This window comes from Nicotiana tomentosiformis, chromosome 4 (assembly GCF_000390325.3).
Source record: "Nicotiana tomentosiformis chromosome 4, ASM39032v3, whole genome shotgun sequence".
Taxonomy (NCBI): domain Eukaryota; kingdom Viridiplantae; phylum Streptophyta; class Magnoliopsida; order Solanales; family Solanaceae; genus Nicotiana; species Nicotiana tomentosiformis.
Genome location: NC_090815.1, coordinates 20,824,337 through 20,839,104, shown reverse-complemented (window position 1 = coordinate 20,839,104; position 14,768 = coordinate 20,824,337). Strand labels below are relative to the sequence as shown.

At 41.5% G+C, this 14,768-nt stretch overlaps 1 protein-coding gene across 1 annotated transcript in view; it reads left to right on the top strand.

Annotated features, from left to right (window-relative positions):
• LOC104085966 (histone acetyltransferase HAC1-like) overlaps positions 1–14,768 on the top strand; it is a 30,601-nt gene that overhangs the window by 14,281 nt on the left and 1,552 nt on the right. Inside the window, exons 10-16 of the mRNA XM_070199637.1 lie at positions 7,161–7,289; positions 9,417–9,617; positions 9,693–9,835; positions 9,940–10,252; positions 10,772–10,911; positions 12,265–12,343; positions 12,436–12,828. Of these exons, the coding sequence (XP_070055738.1) occupies positions 7,161–7,289; positions 9,417–9,617; positions 9,693–9,835; positions 9,940–10,252; positions 10,772–10,911; positions 12,265–12,343; positions 12,436–12,828 (1,398 nt within the window). The remainder of the gene's footprint in view (positions 1–7,160; positions 7,290–9,416; positions 9,618–9,692; positions 9,836–9,939; positions 10,253–10,771; positions 10,912–12,264; positions 12,344–12,435; positions 12,829–14,768) is intronic.

Below are 14,768 nucleotides of genomic sequence, written 5' to 3'. Positions count from 1 at the left end.
AAAAGAGAGGTCCCATACTATCTCCCCTTCATGCTCCTTGCGTATTTGTTGGACCATCAATTCCTTCTGGTTTGAAGCTCTGTAGACGTGTGGGAAAGAGACCCTCAGAGTAGCCTCTCCACACCACTTGTGATTCCAAAAGCTGATTCTCCTTCCATCTCCCACCCTGTAAGTGATGCTGCTATAGAAAGCTTCCCAGTTCTTCATGATGTTCCTCCACATGCCACACCCGAACGGTGTTGTGATTGCCTTGGTCCTCCAACCCCCTCCCGTGGAATCATACTTTTCTGCTATGACCTCCCTCCATAGAGCATGCTCTTCTACCCCGAATCTCCACAGCCACTTCCCCAGCAAAGCTCTGTTGAATACCCTGAGATCTTTTACTCCAAGTCCACCCCACTTCTTTGGGGAAGTGACTGTCTGCCAATTCACTAGATGAAACTTTCTAGTTCCATCTGCCGCATCCCAGAGAAAATTCCTTTGAAGTCGCTCCAGTTTTTCTGTGATGCTCATAGGTGCTTGCAACAGGGATAAGTAATAGGTAGGGATACTTGACAAAGTGCTTTTAATAAGCACTTCCTTACCGCCTTTTGACAAATACCGTTTCTGCCAGCCTGCTAATCGTTTTTCAACCCTTTCAATGACTGGATTCCAAACAGTAGTATCCTTTTTCAAAGCACCCAACGGTAGACCCAGGTAAGTAGTGGGGAGAGAGCCCATCTTGCATCCGAGAACATGCGACAAAGCATCAATGTTAGCAACCTCACCCACCGGGAAAATCTCACACTTGCCGAGGTTGATTTTGAGTCCTGATATTATCTGAAACCACTGCAGTACCTGCTTCAGGTAGGTCAACTGATCCATATCGGCATCACAGAAAACTAGGGTGTCATCCGCAAAAAGCAAATGAGAGACTCTTCGGGCACTGAGCACCCCGATCGGAGCTGAGAAACCTCTCAAGAAGCTTCCACTCGCCGCACGATCCATCATTTTACTCAGAGCATCCATCACTAAAATGAATAGCATGGGGGATAGGGAAAGAAACCACACGGGCTACCATTAACTAGGACAGAGAATCTGACTGTTGAAATGCAAAACTTGATCCATCCCCTCCATCTTTTCCCAAACCCCATCTGTTTCATAATGAAGTCCAGGAACTCCCAATTGACATGATCGAAAGCCTTCTCAAGGTCCAACTTGCACAGTAATCCGGATTCTCTATTTTTCCTTCTGGAGTCTACAAGTTCATTTGCCACAAGAGCAGCATCCAGGATCTGCCTACCTTCCACAAACGCATTCTGGGAGGACGAAACGGACACGTCAAGAACCTTCTTTAGTCTGTTGGAAAGCATTTTAGAAATAATCTTGTAAATGCTCCCCACTAGACTGATAGGCCTATAGTCTCTGATACAAGATGCGTCTTCTTTCTTAGGCACAATGGTAATAAAAGAAGCATTGATGCTTCTCTCGAAAGCACCATTCACGTGGAAGTATTCGATGGCTTCCATCAACTTCCCCTTAACAGTGTCCCAACAGAGCTGGAAGAAAGCCAAGGAGAAACCATCAGGCCCAGGGGCCTTATCACCAGCACAACTCGATACAGCATCGTGCACCTCCTCCTCCTCGAAAGCTCTTTCTAGCCACTCATTGTCTCCCTCCCCTATGTGGTTGAACTCTATTCCCCCCAAAGTAGGCCTCCAGCTAACTTCCTCTTTGTATAAGTTCTCATAAAACCCCACTATCACCCCTTTTACCTCTTCCTCTCCCTCGATCCTTACCCCATCTACAACTAAGGACTCTATGAAGTTTTTCCTTCGATTTGCAATCGCAACCCTGTGGAAAAACTTAGTATTCGAATCCCCCTCCTTTAACCAGAGCGCCCTTGATTTTTGTCGCCAACTAGTCTCCTGAGCTATTGCTAGCTCGACTATTTCACTTTTAACCTCCCCCAATCTCACTTTCTCAGTTTCATCTAGCTCCCTCGCCCCTTCCCCTCTCTCTAATTCCCCCAATTCATGCATAAGCTCCCTCATTTTGACCTCCACCCTCCCGAAGACCTCCTTGTTCCATCTAATAATATCTCCCTTGAGCAATTTGAGTTTCTTCGACAGACGGAATGAGGGTGACCCTGATATCCCGTAATTGGTCCACCATTCTTTCACTTTGTCACAAAATCCTGGCCCTTTCAACCACATGTTCTCGAACCGGAAGGGAGCACGGACCCCCCTCCCTCTGCATCCATCTAGCAAGATAGGCAAGTGATCCGAAGTCAGCCTAGGTAAAGGGATCTGCAACACATTCGGCACCAGCTCATCCCAAGAGGACGATATTAGAAATCTATCGAGTCTGGACTTTGAGTTTGAATCCTCCGCCCTGGCCCAAGTAAACCTTTCCCCTGACAGAGGAAGATCAATGAGAAAGTGATCATTGATGAAGTCAGAAAACTCCTCCATGGCCCTCGAAATCACATTGCACCCTAATCTCTCCTCCGGGAATCTAATTGTGTTAAAGTCTCCACCTATAACCCATGGAATGTCCCATTCCCCCATAATATTAGCAAGCTCCTCCCAGAAAGACACTTTGGACCCTTCCCCTACCGGCCCATACACTCCCCCAAATCCCATTCCATTCCACTCACTCTATCTTTGACGAGAGCTGCCAAAGAGAAAGCTCCCTTCCTAATCTCCTTTACCTCCAAACTTCTATCATCCCACATAAGTAGAATACCCCCGGCACTTCCCGCTGCAGGGACCCAGTCATATTTCACCCAACTACCTCCCCAGAGACTTCTCACGATCGCATCCGACAAAACTTCCATTTTGGTCTCCTGAAAACAAACTAGGTTGGCACCCCACTCCCTAACTCCCACTTTGATGATGGCCCTTTTGTTCGGGTCATTCATCCCCCTGACATTCCATGAAAGGATCTTAACTTCCATAAGCAACAATAGCCCCCATTTCCCCACCCCCCTAGACGAGGTCCCCTTCTCCGTGTCACCCACTCGACCCCTTCTCTGATACACCACTACATCCCCTGTTTTATTTTGATTAACACATTTACCCAACTCCCTCCCTGCGCCTTCGTAACAGGGTTGTTGCTCAATCTCCCTCAACAGTTCCAGCACCCTATCTTCCTTCCCTTCAAAAGAAACACCTAAGAACTTCCCAAAGTTTAATAGTTTATCCTCCATCCATAAGGACATGTCCACTTCTCTGATCCGTGACGAAATTGTACATGCGTCTTCTGTAATTACCTTTTCCTTGCCCCTACCGGAGGAATGCAAGACCATAGCATTGCTAGTAGTAGGAACTCTGGGTGCCTGGTGGATCACGTCGTTTCGTTGAGAGGCACCAACCTCAGGAAATAATGCCTCTCTCGGAGGAGATTGTATTGCAGCCTCAGCACATCTAAGCACAGTGGGAGATTAAGGGGCGATGGAGCTGGGTCCATCACAGGCGGGGGGCCGTGGAATAACACCGCCAGCTTTTGCCGGTGCTGCCCCTGGAACAGTGGCTGAAGAGGAGCACAAGCCCCTAGTGTTTGGTACAGCACTGTTTGAGGCATCATTGGCAGAAGGAGGAGGAGTGACTGCTCCCATATGATTAGGAGCCTTATCGGACGCCGCTTGATATAATTTGGGCCCCTTTGGATCGATTCTAATAGAATTGGGAAAGGTTGCTGGGCCCATGTGTAGAGGCCCGGACATATGCTTGCTGAAATCTTGCCCGACCCTATGATAGTTAAAAGAGGACCGACTCATTCTACCTTTCCAGCCCGCATCACTAACCCATTCACGTTTTGTACTCCTGTTAGGATTTTGTCTTCTTCTCCCAAGTTTAAACCTCCCGTCACTTCTCGATCTACCGTCTGATTCCAGCTTAGTCCACTGGTCCGGTGAGCCCTCCCCTCCTCTCAGAAACTGGTTTCCCCTTCCCTCCCTTCTATTTGACTTTTCCTTTTCTTACGCCAAAATCGCAGGCATAAAGACAGGGCGAAATTCAGGGCTCAACCAAACCCTGTAGCTCAGGTAGCCATCTTCCACAACAGTGGAGACAGGGATTCGGCCCCCTTTCCTCACCACAATCCTTACTCGCGAGAGATCGTGCAAGCTGCAAGTGACATCAATGAAACCCCCACAGATTTCCCCAACCTTCTTGAATAGGTCAAGACACCAGAGATGCACCGGGAGACCCACCATGTTGACCACCAATGTTTCGGCAGGGAAACGAGGGTCGAGACACCCATCGTGCTCCACCCATCTGTCTAACTTCAAGAAATTCCCATCAAACCACCTGTTTCCTCTTACGAGAATTTCTGAAGCTTGAGACTCGGTGACAAATCGAAAGAGATATTGCGTGTCACCCAGTTTCGATATTTTCAGCCCGTCCTTGACGTTCCATGCCTCTGCTGCCCAGTTCCTAACAGCTTCTGGGGAACCAACCCATTTGGAGAAAGAGCCAATCAAACAAGAGTCCAAGAAACCTTTACGCCTGAAAGTGTGCTCCTCGGACAGCGAGAAGTGTGGCTCCTGCCCTCCGTCAAGCTTTCGCTGGCATCTTCCCCCAAGTTCGAGGGCTGGCCAAGATGCAGCTTTGCTAAAAGACATGCTTTCTAATTTTCTAGATTCTAGGGAGAAGTAGGAGCTTCTCTCTGTAGAGTCCGTCATAGCTAAACCAAGAGCCTCGCAAGGTGACTGACTGAAGAAGGGAAAGTGAGAGGGAGTGAAATCTGGCCGGAAAAAGACACCTCTGTCGCTGGAAAATAGCAAAAGTGGTCGGAAGTTGGAGGTTGATGGATGGGTGAGGTCGGAATAGCCTCTCGAAGAGGCTGTCCGAAGGAAAAAAGTTGGGATCTTGCCTGAAAAGGCGTCACGCGCCGGCGCGTGGGCTAGGGGTCGTCGGAGATCTGCAGCGCGTGACGGCGCGTGGGGTGTCAGATCCCGGCGATTCTTTCTGGGGTAGAGTCGCGGCAGGGTTGGCTCTCGGATGGTGGTGGTGGAATCCTAGGATTCATGGTTCATGGTGGTGGTGAAGGGGTGGGTTAGTATGTCTGTGTGCTACAGTGCTTCCGAGTCATTCTTTATTTTGGGTTAGTCTTATAAAAGAAGGGAAAGTTCGATAATGTACACATTTTTGTGTTCATTCCCCTTAGATCTCCCTCAACTAGTAGTCCAGTGCCCACGTTATCAACCCTCGCTATTTAGCTTATGTCCGTCTTCACTCTCTCACTCATCTTCCCAGCTCCTTTTACTCTCGCCCGTGCTTGACAACATAGCTAAATGTAGCTTTAAGCACCCTCTTCCAACGGGCTCCTTAGTGATCTCCAGTTATGCTTCTCTATCTTGTGTTCTACATGTTTCTAGATGTGCTTGGTTTTGAAATTTGTGACGGATCTTTACTTTGCTATTGATATCTTTATAATATCTTTAAATTTCAAAACCCCATGGCAGTGATCCCACAAAAAAGAGAAGATTAAAATCCCTAGTAGACTATGACTTGCGCAGTGGAAAGGGCTTAAGGCCTTTGCTTTGGAGCTTAACTCCTTTAATTTATCATTTGGTTTCTCTCTCTCTCTCTCTCTCTCTCTCTCTCTCTCTCTCTCTCCTCCTCCTCTCTGTTTCCTTTTCCTTTTCCCCTGTTGAGTTACAGAGTTGTCTGAACATGGGCTGTGTTGTGTAAGGGCTTCCTAAGGGGTTTATACTTTATAAAGGTTTTGGGCTACTCCATCCATTCCCTAAGATTTTGTAGTGGAAGCACATTCTTTCTCATGGTATTAGGCTGCCTTAGGTAAGCTCATTCTCGCTCTGGTAAGTCGCATTAAAATTCACATGTGAACCCAAAATTGGGTTACATGTTTTTTGAAAATGAAAAAAAAAGAACATGTAAGGTTTTGAATTTTGGATGCTCAGATTTTATCATACTCCCCTTCAAGTTGCTGATCTTTCTTCTGCTATGTTTTTTTGCTTGCTTGTAATCTTGGCCGTCTTTCCCTGTCAACTTGTTTCATTTGTACTCCTTCATCGGTATGAGGTCATTTCAGTCATTCGATTACTGGGAGAGAGGTGCTATTCAAATCTTAAGAATTTCAGATTAAAAGCAAACATAAGATTGTGTTGGAAAATCTCAAGAAAGAAGAAAAGTTGAAATGGACAAGAAAAAGAGCTTAAGAAAAAATAATTTGGCCCATTCAAATTGTCCCAACTGAATTTGTAACTGAGCGGTAGTCGAATTCGGTTGGCCTCACCTTTTGAAATTATAAACCGAAGTTCAGACACTAAAACAAATAACATTTCAAAACTGATATAACTGAATGAACAGCCACTCTTGAGTCCAAAGTATATACAAGGAGGGCAGTTGGAACGTATAAGAACTAATAGGTCCCAGTGTTGTTAAAGACACGCTTAAAGTGCGGTTAAGCCCTGAAGCGAGGCTCAAAACATGTTGAGCGCTTCGCCTCGCTTTGTGGGTGCTTCAGTGTTGTATCAAGGCTCTAAACCATACTTTTCCTTGCCAATGAGTGTAATCCTAGAAAGACGACACTAAATAATTGATACTTCACTTTATCATAATTTTTTTCCAATTTCTTTGTCCATATATTTGTTATTCATGCTTATAATTATTGGTGTTAGACTACATATACATATTTTTACTCTTTCTCTAGTTGCGCCTTTTTTCATTGAAGCTCACGCTTTATTTGCGCTTATAGCCCCAACGGACCTTGGAGCTTTTTTTGCGCTTTTCGCCTTTGATAACACTGATAGGTCCAGACATCCACAAATCAAGGTCTGCTCTGTTTTATGGATGCTGCATTTGTTACTTTCAACCGATATTGTTGTTATAGTCCAGAATATTGATTAGATCCAGCCTTCTAGAGGAAAAGACTAGAAATTAAAGTTCTAGGATCCTGATCTGCGGTTATAAGTGTTTGGAGATGTTTAGAAGTGAATTTGCATTTGTCTGTAGCTTATGGGTTTTAGCTAATTAGTGAACAGGTCACTGTCATCTGCCTTTTTCCTTCAATGCTCCTTTCTGGCTTTCTTCTTGGGAAAAATATCATCTTTAATTTTTGTAACTTCTGTCTCTGCATTTAGTGATTCGTAGTGGTGTTAGCAAGTTCACTTGTGCCTTCCTACCTTAGCTCCTGCTTATACTGGTTTCCAGGTTCCTGGAGTGGAAGGACTTGTTGTAAGAATTGTGTCATCAGTGGACAAAAAGTTAGAAGTGAAACCACGATTTCTTGAGATATTTCAGGAAGAGAACTATCCGCTGGAGTTTCCATATAAATCAAAGGTATCTTCATGCAGAATCATTTAACGTCAAATTTGGGTTTAATGATTTGAATGAATGTCACGTTGTTAGTTTTTTTTTTCCATCTAAAAAAAAAGAACGTTTTTTATGTTAGAACTAGATCTTTATCTCGCACTATTTTACTGAGAATTAATTGCAGGAGGATCTGAATAATTTATTTTTTTGTAAAGGTAAGGTGATTTATAGATAAAAACAAACACAAAGGATGTGCTGTTGCAGGTGTTCACTATTTAAAGAAGCCAAAACAGCAAAGCATGCCCGTTTTAGTCTAATCTCCTAGTCTTTTAGGGCCTCTAACATCTTAAAACTGTTTCAACTTTCAACATCATTTACACGTTTTGATCTACACCATGAGAAAAACAGAAGTATACATTTAGACTTTATGTTAACGGCAGAATCAGTGAAGTCATCAAAACAGCTACTGTTTCTTTCTGTCCAAATAGTCCACCAAATATATGCAGGTCTCCTGTTCCACCACCTATGCTTGTTCTTTCGTCGTCTAATTCTGTTTCAGCATCTCAGCAACTCAGTTGTTGAATAGGCATGACCCAATGCAGACCAGTGCCTAAGAGCATAAGGGGTTTGCTAGAATGCTGGCAGGGGCAGGAAATTCAGAAAGACCTGAAACAGGTCTGGATCATTGTCCCTCTGGGCATCCTTTGGACACTATGGCTGGAGAGGAATAAAGCTTGTTTTGAAGGACAAAAAAGCGATATTTCTAGAATTAAGAATAAGTGTTTGCATACTTTCTTTCTCGTGTAAGAGGAGACATATTGGAAGTATGGATCAGTATATGGATTTCTTAGAATTGTTATGAGGAAGTAAGTAGTTGCATATTTGTCGTAGTATAGTATCTTCTGCTCTTTCTCGAGTCCTGTACCTTTCTGTGCCATGATACCTTCTAATAATACCTTTACCATTTCAAAAGATGACCAAATGCGGACCAGTAATATTCAGGAAAAGCTGCCACAGTTGTGCAGTAACTTGGCAGTGCAAAAACAAATGAGAATGGCTTTTTGTTTGTTTCCCATGTAGGAGGCATTTACTTCATAGAACCAGCCGTCTTTCTTGTAGATTCTCTGAATATAAGCTTTAGTAGAACTCCAAAATGTCCTCCTTGATCTCCTCTGTTTCGTCCTTCAAGACTCCATTGACTTCCAATCTCCCAATGTAATTGTATTCTTTATTAACATTGGTCACCCTGTGAAAGAACTTGGTATTCTATCCCTTGCGTCAACCATAAGTTCTCGACTTTGTCTTCAAGCAATCTCTTCGTATTTGGCAATTTCCTCTACTTCCATCTGTAAATTAGCCCGGACCAACAATTCTTACTCCTGAATATTATCATTTCCGGTGCACTATCCAACTGTGCAACTTGTGCAAGAAGTTCGTTTTTTTATATTTTCCAGACTTCCATAGTTGCTTTTGTTCCATTTCCTCAGCCTTCCTTTCAGAAGTTGTAATTTTTTTGACGGTACATGATCTGGTGTTCCAGTTATCCCAAAGGAATTCCACCAAACATTAACCTTTTCTACATATCCCTCAACGTCCAACAACCATTTTTCAAACTTGATATAGGATCAGCTCCTTTCCCAGTCACTGCATAGAAGTCGTATAGGAGCATGATCCTCGTTCCGTTGGGTAATAAAAAGAAAAAAGTTTTAGATATATATAGATAAGGGCTGGTGTGCCATTAGAAAAAGCTTTTCACGCGCAAAAGGTGATGGCATCATGGTCCTGTCTATATCATATTCATTTGTTTCATCTTCCATGACCCGAAATATTGTCTCAAATGTTTCCTCCAGATCTTGAATAACCTTCAACTTTACTTTCTTTAATCTCCTCCGTTGTCCCCTGCAAAGAAGGCGTTCTTTGGAGGACGTTTGACATCCATAAAAGTTTTGATCATACTATGATTGTGGGAGGCCAAGTTTCAAAGGGTTGTTTCTGAAATACGATTGTTTACTGATTAATGAAATGCCAGATAATGTTCAGACATTGTTATGTCTCAATATGTTTAACTCTGGCATTATCCTCAGATAGGAGTCTGTCTTTTCCATTTCACTTGCAATTTGGCGATAATTGTTACTGAAAAGTCGCATTCTTCAGGTGTTATTGTTATTTCAGAGAATTGAAGGTGTAGAAGTGTGCCTCTTTGGCATGTATGTTCAGGAATTTGGATCTGAATGCCTACAGCCAAATCATCGCCGTGTTTATCTCTCGTATCTAGATTCTGTTAAATATTTCAGGCCAGAGATCAGAGCAGTGACTGGAGAGGCTCTCCGCACATTTGTGTACCATGAAATTTTGGTAATCTTTCTTCACATCAATTCCAATGTTGATTCTAGATGTTTGTTGTATATTAATATATTTGATTCCACTCAGATTGGATATCTAGAATATTGCAAAAAGCGTGGTTTCACGAGTTGTTATATTTGGGCGTGTCCTCCATTGAAGGGTGAAGATTATATATTATATTGCCACCCCGAAATTCAGAAGACCCCAAAATCTGACAAACTCAGAGAGTGGTGAGCTTAATAATTTTTTTCCATATAGATTACATATTGCTGTAATATGAATTTTTTTTCTCATTCTTGTTACATTGATTAAACTAGTGTTTCTCATATTTCAGGTATTTATCAATGCTAAGAAAAGCTAAGAAGGAAAATATAGTTGTTGATCTCACTAATTTATACGACCATTTCTTTATATCCACGGGAGAATGTAAGGCTAAAGTTACTGCAGCTCGTCTGCCTTATTTTGATGGGGACTATTGGCCTGGTGCTGCAGAGGATATGATTTATCAACTTCAGCAAGAAGAGGATGGGAGAAAGCAGCATAAGAAGGGAACTATAAAGAAGACCATAACAAAAAGAGCTCTAAAAGCATCTGGTCAATCTGACTTGTCTGGGAATGTATCTAAGGATCTGCTTCTAATGCACAAAGTAATTCTAATTGCTAAACATCTTCGTTTACTCATTTGCCTTCTACTTTCTATATATTAATATTATGGGAGTTGTGGCTTGCAACTCCCGAGCAATTAAACTATGATTAAGTATTACGCTTTAGAGTGAATTTTGCACTCGTTTCTGCATCCAAAGGTGTGCCTAATGGTTAATGAAGTAGGTGAAATTCATGGGATACCAGGATTCAGAACCCAGCAGGGATAGAAAGCTAGGTGATCTTTTCCTATCTGCCTCTTAAGCTTTGATGGACAGGAGTTACTCGGTGCCTGTGACAGTGAGAGGTAGCAGGCACCCGGTGGAATAATCGAGTGTGCACACATGGTGGTCTGGATACCCCCTTATATCAGGAAAAAAAAAATTGCACTTATTTTTCATCTTAATGTGATGTTTTGTCTCTGTTTCGCTTTATTTTTTATTCTTTGTTATGAAAGCTGATGGTACTGCCAGTCTCCATTGATTCTGCACTTTTAACTCTGTCCATTTTTTTACTTGCCACAGCTCGGTGAGACAATTTCTCCAATGAAGGAGGATTTTATTATGGTTCATTTACAGCACGCATGTACCCATTGCTGCATACTAATGGTATCTGGAAATCGTTGGGAGTGCAAGCAATGCAAGAACTTTCAGCTCTGTGACAAGTATGGATCTCATCTCTCTATATGCTTAGAGTTGTAAAAGTTCTCTGGTTGTTTATGCTCGTTGCAACCTTGAATGTGGATTGGTTAAAAGTTTACTCAGTTGTAGATCATGTACTGTTTTGTTTTTCCTCCACACACACACCGAATGAATTTAAGTCTTAGTTTAATGCCAACTGCATCCTTGATTTGGTGAAAGGGATCTGCAATTACCAAGTGTTTCTTTATTAGTTTAAGTATTTTATGCAATCTCAGAGCCAACCAGAGAGATCATGTGAAGAAAGGTATTACGTCTATACGAGGCTAGAAAAGACACTGTATAACGTTCAAAGCAGGAATCAAAACATAAAGGAAGGCAGAGGCCTTAAATTTTTTAAAGCAACTAGCTTTTTCTGTCATTCCTCTGTTACTCCAGAAATGGAGTTGTGTGCTGCACGTTTTTCAATTTTAAGTTTGAACCCCGAGCACAAATTTTCTGGAAATGTAGCTGTGCACTGCGCATTCCCAGATTCTATATGTCTTCTCATTTACGAGGCTTGAACTTCTACTGTCTGCAGTACAACTCATTGAATGACACACCTCCACTTTGTCATCACTGGTGTGTTTCACCAGTACAGGTGAGTTGGGAAATGTAGTGTCATTTGGTGGTGGTTGTGCCATTTTGCCTCTTTGTGAGCATGAATTAGATAGATCTCCTTCTCAACTATCCATCTTGCTGGCAGAGAAACAAAGAACCCCCTGGCGGGGTTGCTGTCTAGGTGGGAGATCTTTATGGAGCAATTTTTGGTTCCGGTGGGGAGACCTTATCTCTCCCCCTCCCCCCCAAAACCCCCTTTATTTTCCCTTTGTGGTGACTGGTGAAAACTAGGTATATTTAATATATTATTGATTGAAGTGTCTAAAAATTTTTATGCTGTGAAGGTCGAGGTTATAGAATAAAGTTGTTCAATAAGAGCATCTTTAAAGACCCAAATAATGTGAAAAGTATATGATGTGAAGAAGCTCAGTTTTTTGCTGCACCCTTCCCTGGGTAGGTTTAGCTCAAATGGGTCCCTAGTTTTTTCATTATTTTTTTTATAGCTGACAAAGAGATGACATATTGATAAATAAATTAATCTTAGGAATTTCTAGGAATGTAAAAAAAAAAACAAAAAAAAAAAAAGAAATGTTGCAGTTACATTTTGTTTTGCCAAGTTCTTTTTGGTGTATGAAAATTTTCACAAAAGAAAATTTTGTTTTGCCAAGTTCTTTTTGGTGTATGAAAATTTTCACAAAAGAAACCATTTGAGGATATGATAGTTTCATATTCCTAATGTTTTTCTTTGTAACATTTGGTCTGTATTGGTACTGTTTCAGGTGCTATGAAACTGAGCAAAGACTTGAAGATAGAGAAAGACATCCTATTAATCAAAAGGACAAGCACACACTTTATCCAGTAAGTACTTCTCCCCCCCCCCCCCCCCCCCAAAAAAACCCCGGAATAGGTATTGGGTTCCATGATTGAGAAATACAATGAAAATTTTCCAGTGTGAAATCAAGGAGGTACCTCATGACACCAAGGATGAAGATGAAATTCTTGAGAGTGAGTTTTTTGATACAAGGCAGGCATTTTTGAGCCTTTGTCAAGGAAATCATTACCAGTATGATACCCTGAGGCGTGCTAAACATTCCTCAATGATGGTCCTTTACCACCTTCATAATCCCACTGCACCAGCATTTGTGACAACTTGCACCATTTGTCACCTTGATATAGAAACTGGTCAAGGTTGGCGGTGTGAAGTTTGCCCAGATTATGATGTTTGCAATGCCTGTTATAAAAAAGATGGTGGAATTGATCATCCTCATAAGTTGACTAATCATCCATCCCTGGCCGAACGTGATGCACAGAATAAAGAAGCTAGGCAACTACGAGTTTTGCAGGTGCATTCTTCTTGGCCCTTATTTAATTTGTTGTTTTCGTGCTGCTTCCTATGTTTAGTCTATGAAGTTGTAAAAAGCTAGGCAACTACGAGTTTTGCAGGTGCATTCTTCTTGGCCCTTATTTAATTTGTTGTTTCGTGCTGCTTCCTATGTTTAGTCTATGAAGTCCTCTGTTACAACTTTTGGGTCAGTTCTAGATCCCTGGCACCTACCTCTGCTTTGTTCTTTCGGAGCACTTTCATCCTCTTTGAATAACTATATGTTAGTCCTAGTTCACTGCAGCTTCTATGTGGTTCTCTCCTTGTGTTTGATTCACTTTAGGTTACTCGATATTCTTTTTTTTCTTTTTTGAGACGGTAACATTGTGTATTAATATATAACAGTACGTAGGTTGTACTGAAACCATATTTACAAGAGAACAAAAGGGAAGAATAACTGATCTACGATCCTAGCAGTATTGTAAGACTTCTAGGATTGATACAGTATCTTCTGGACACTTCTGTTTACACCAAAAAATAAAAAAGTAGAACACAATTCAGTTTGATCTTTGCTACTGTCTTCAAAACACCTAGAGTTTCTCTCCTTCCAGATTGTCCACCATATACATGCAGGGACAGTCCTCCATCTATCTGTCTCTAGCTGCAGTTCCAGCTTCATCCTAACTAGTAAGCACTTCAGTATTCTTACAAGGCATTGTCCATGAGATACCTCTGAGATTAATAAAGATCTTCCATAGTTGATCTGCTATCCTGCTGTGTAAAAATAGATGGCTAACTGTCTCAGCTGTTTCCCCACATAGAAAGCACCTTGAGCACAGTAGAATTCCTCTCTTTATGAGATTATCCTGGGTCAGAACTGCCCCCTTTGCTAGTAACCAAGTGAAACAAGATACCTTGTAGGGTATCTTGACTTTCCAGATATGCTTCCATGGCCAAGTAGTAATCTGTAGATTAGTGTGATTCAGAATCTTGTATGCAACATTCACCTTATAGATGCCTCTGTTGTGGCCCTTCCACCATAGTGAATCCATCCCATTTTCAAGTCCTTTGAAGACTTACCAGTTGCTTGTACAGCTCAGTTCCCAATCATTCAGCATTCTTCTAAGTATCAGATCCCAACCTTGAGGAGTCCGCATTCTTCTAAGTTCTAGGTTACTCGTTATTCTACTACCCACTTTCCTATGAAATAAGCTATTGTATAGCTACATGTTAGTGTATCACACCTTAAGGCTGAAGTTTGCACTAGATGGGTACTACTTGCTCAAAATTCCTGCGACCATTCTCCGGAACAATTGTTTTTTTGGACAAATAAATATTCTTTCATTAATAACACGCCAAGATGGCGTCAAAAGTATGTACAATTTAGCGATGTTGCTCAATGACAATCACCAATCAAAATTATCCCAATTATCTCTTCTTTGAGTAGTAGTGATGATTGCTTTTCACCAATCAAAATTATCCCAATTATCTCTTCTTTGAGTAGTAGTGATGATTGCTTTTCACCAATCAAAATTATCCCAATTATCTCTTCTTTGAATAGTAGTGATGATTGCTTCATTCATTTTCCTTATGTGAATACAAGGTCTTATTTGTGATGTGAATTTGCAAATTTGCACAACAGGTCTGTCTTTTGAAAAACTTTTTTTACTTTGAAGATTAGAGCTATCCAAGACTGTTATCTTTCTGCAAAAACTTTTTCTTTTTCAATTTTTTTTACAAATGTTATCCAAACAACTCCTTAAGAACTTCTTGATTGAACATCTGGAAATTCATTTGAAAGAGAAAAGTATTAGATGCTTTAGCAGTTCTCCATCCTAATTGAAAAGATAAGAGGACAATGATTAAGCGATACCTTACGGTTTAAGTATCATTCTATGATATCGATGGCTCTGTTCACATATAAATGAAATTATTTTAGCCAGATTATATTTTCTTCCATTT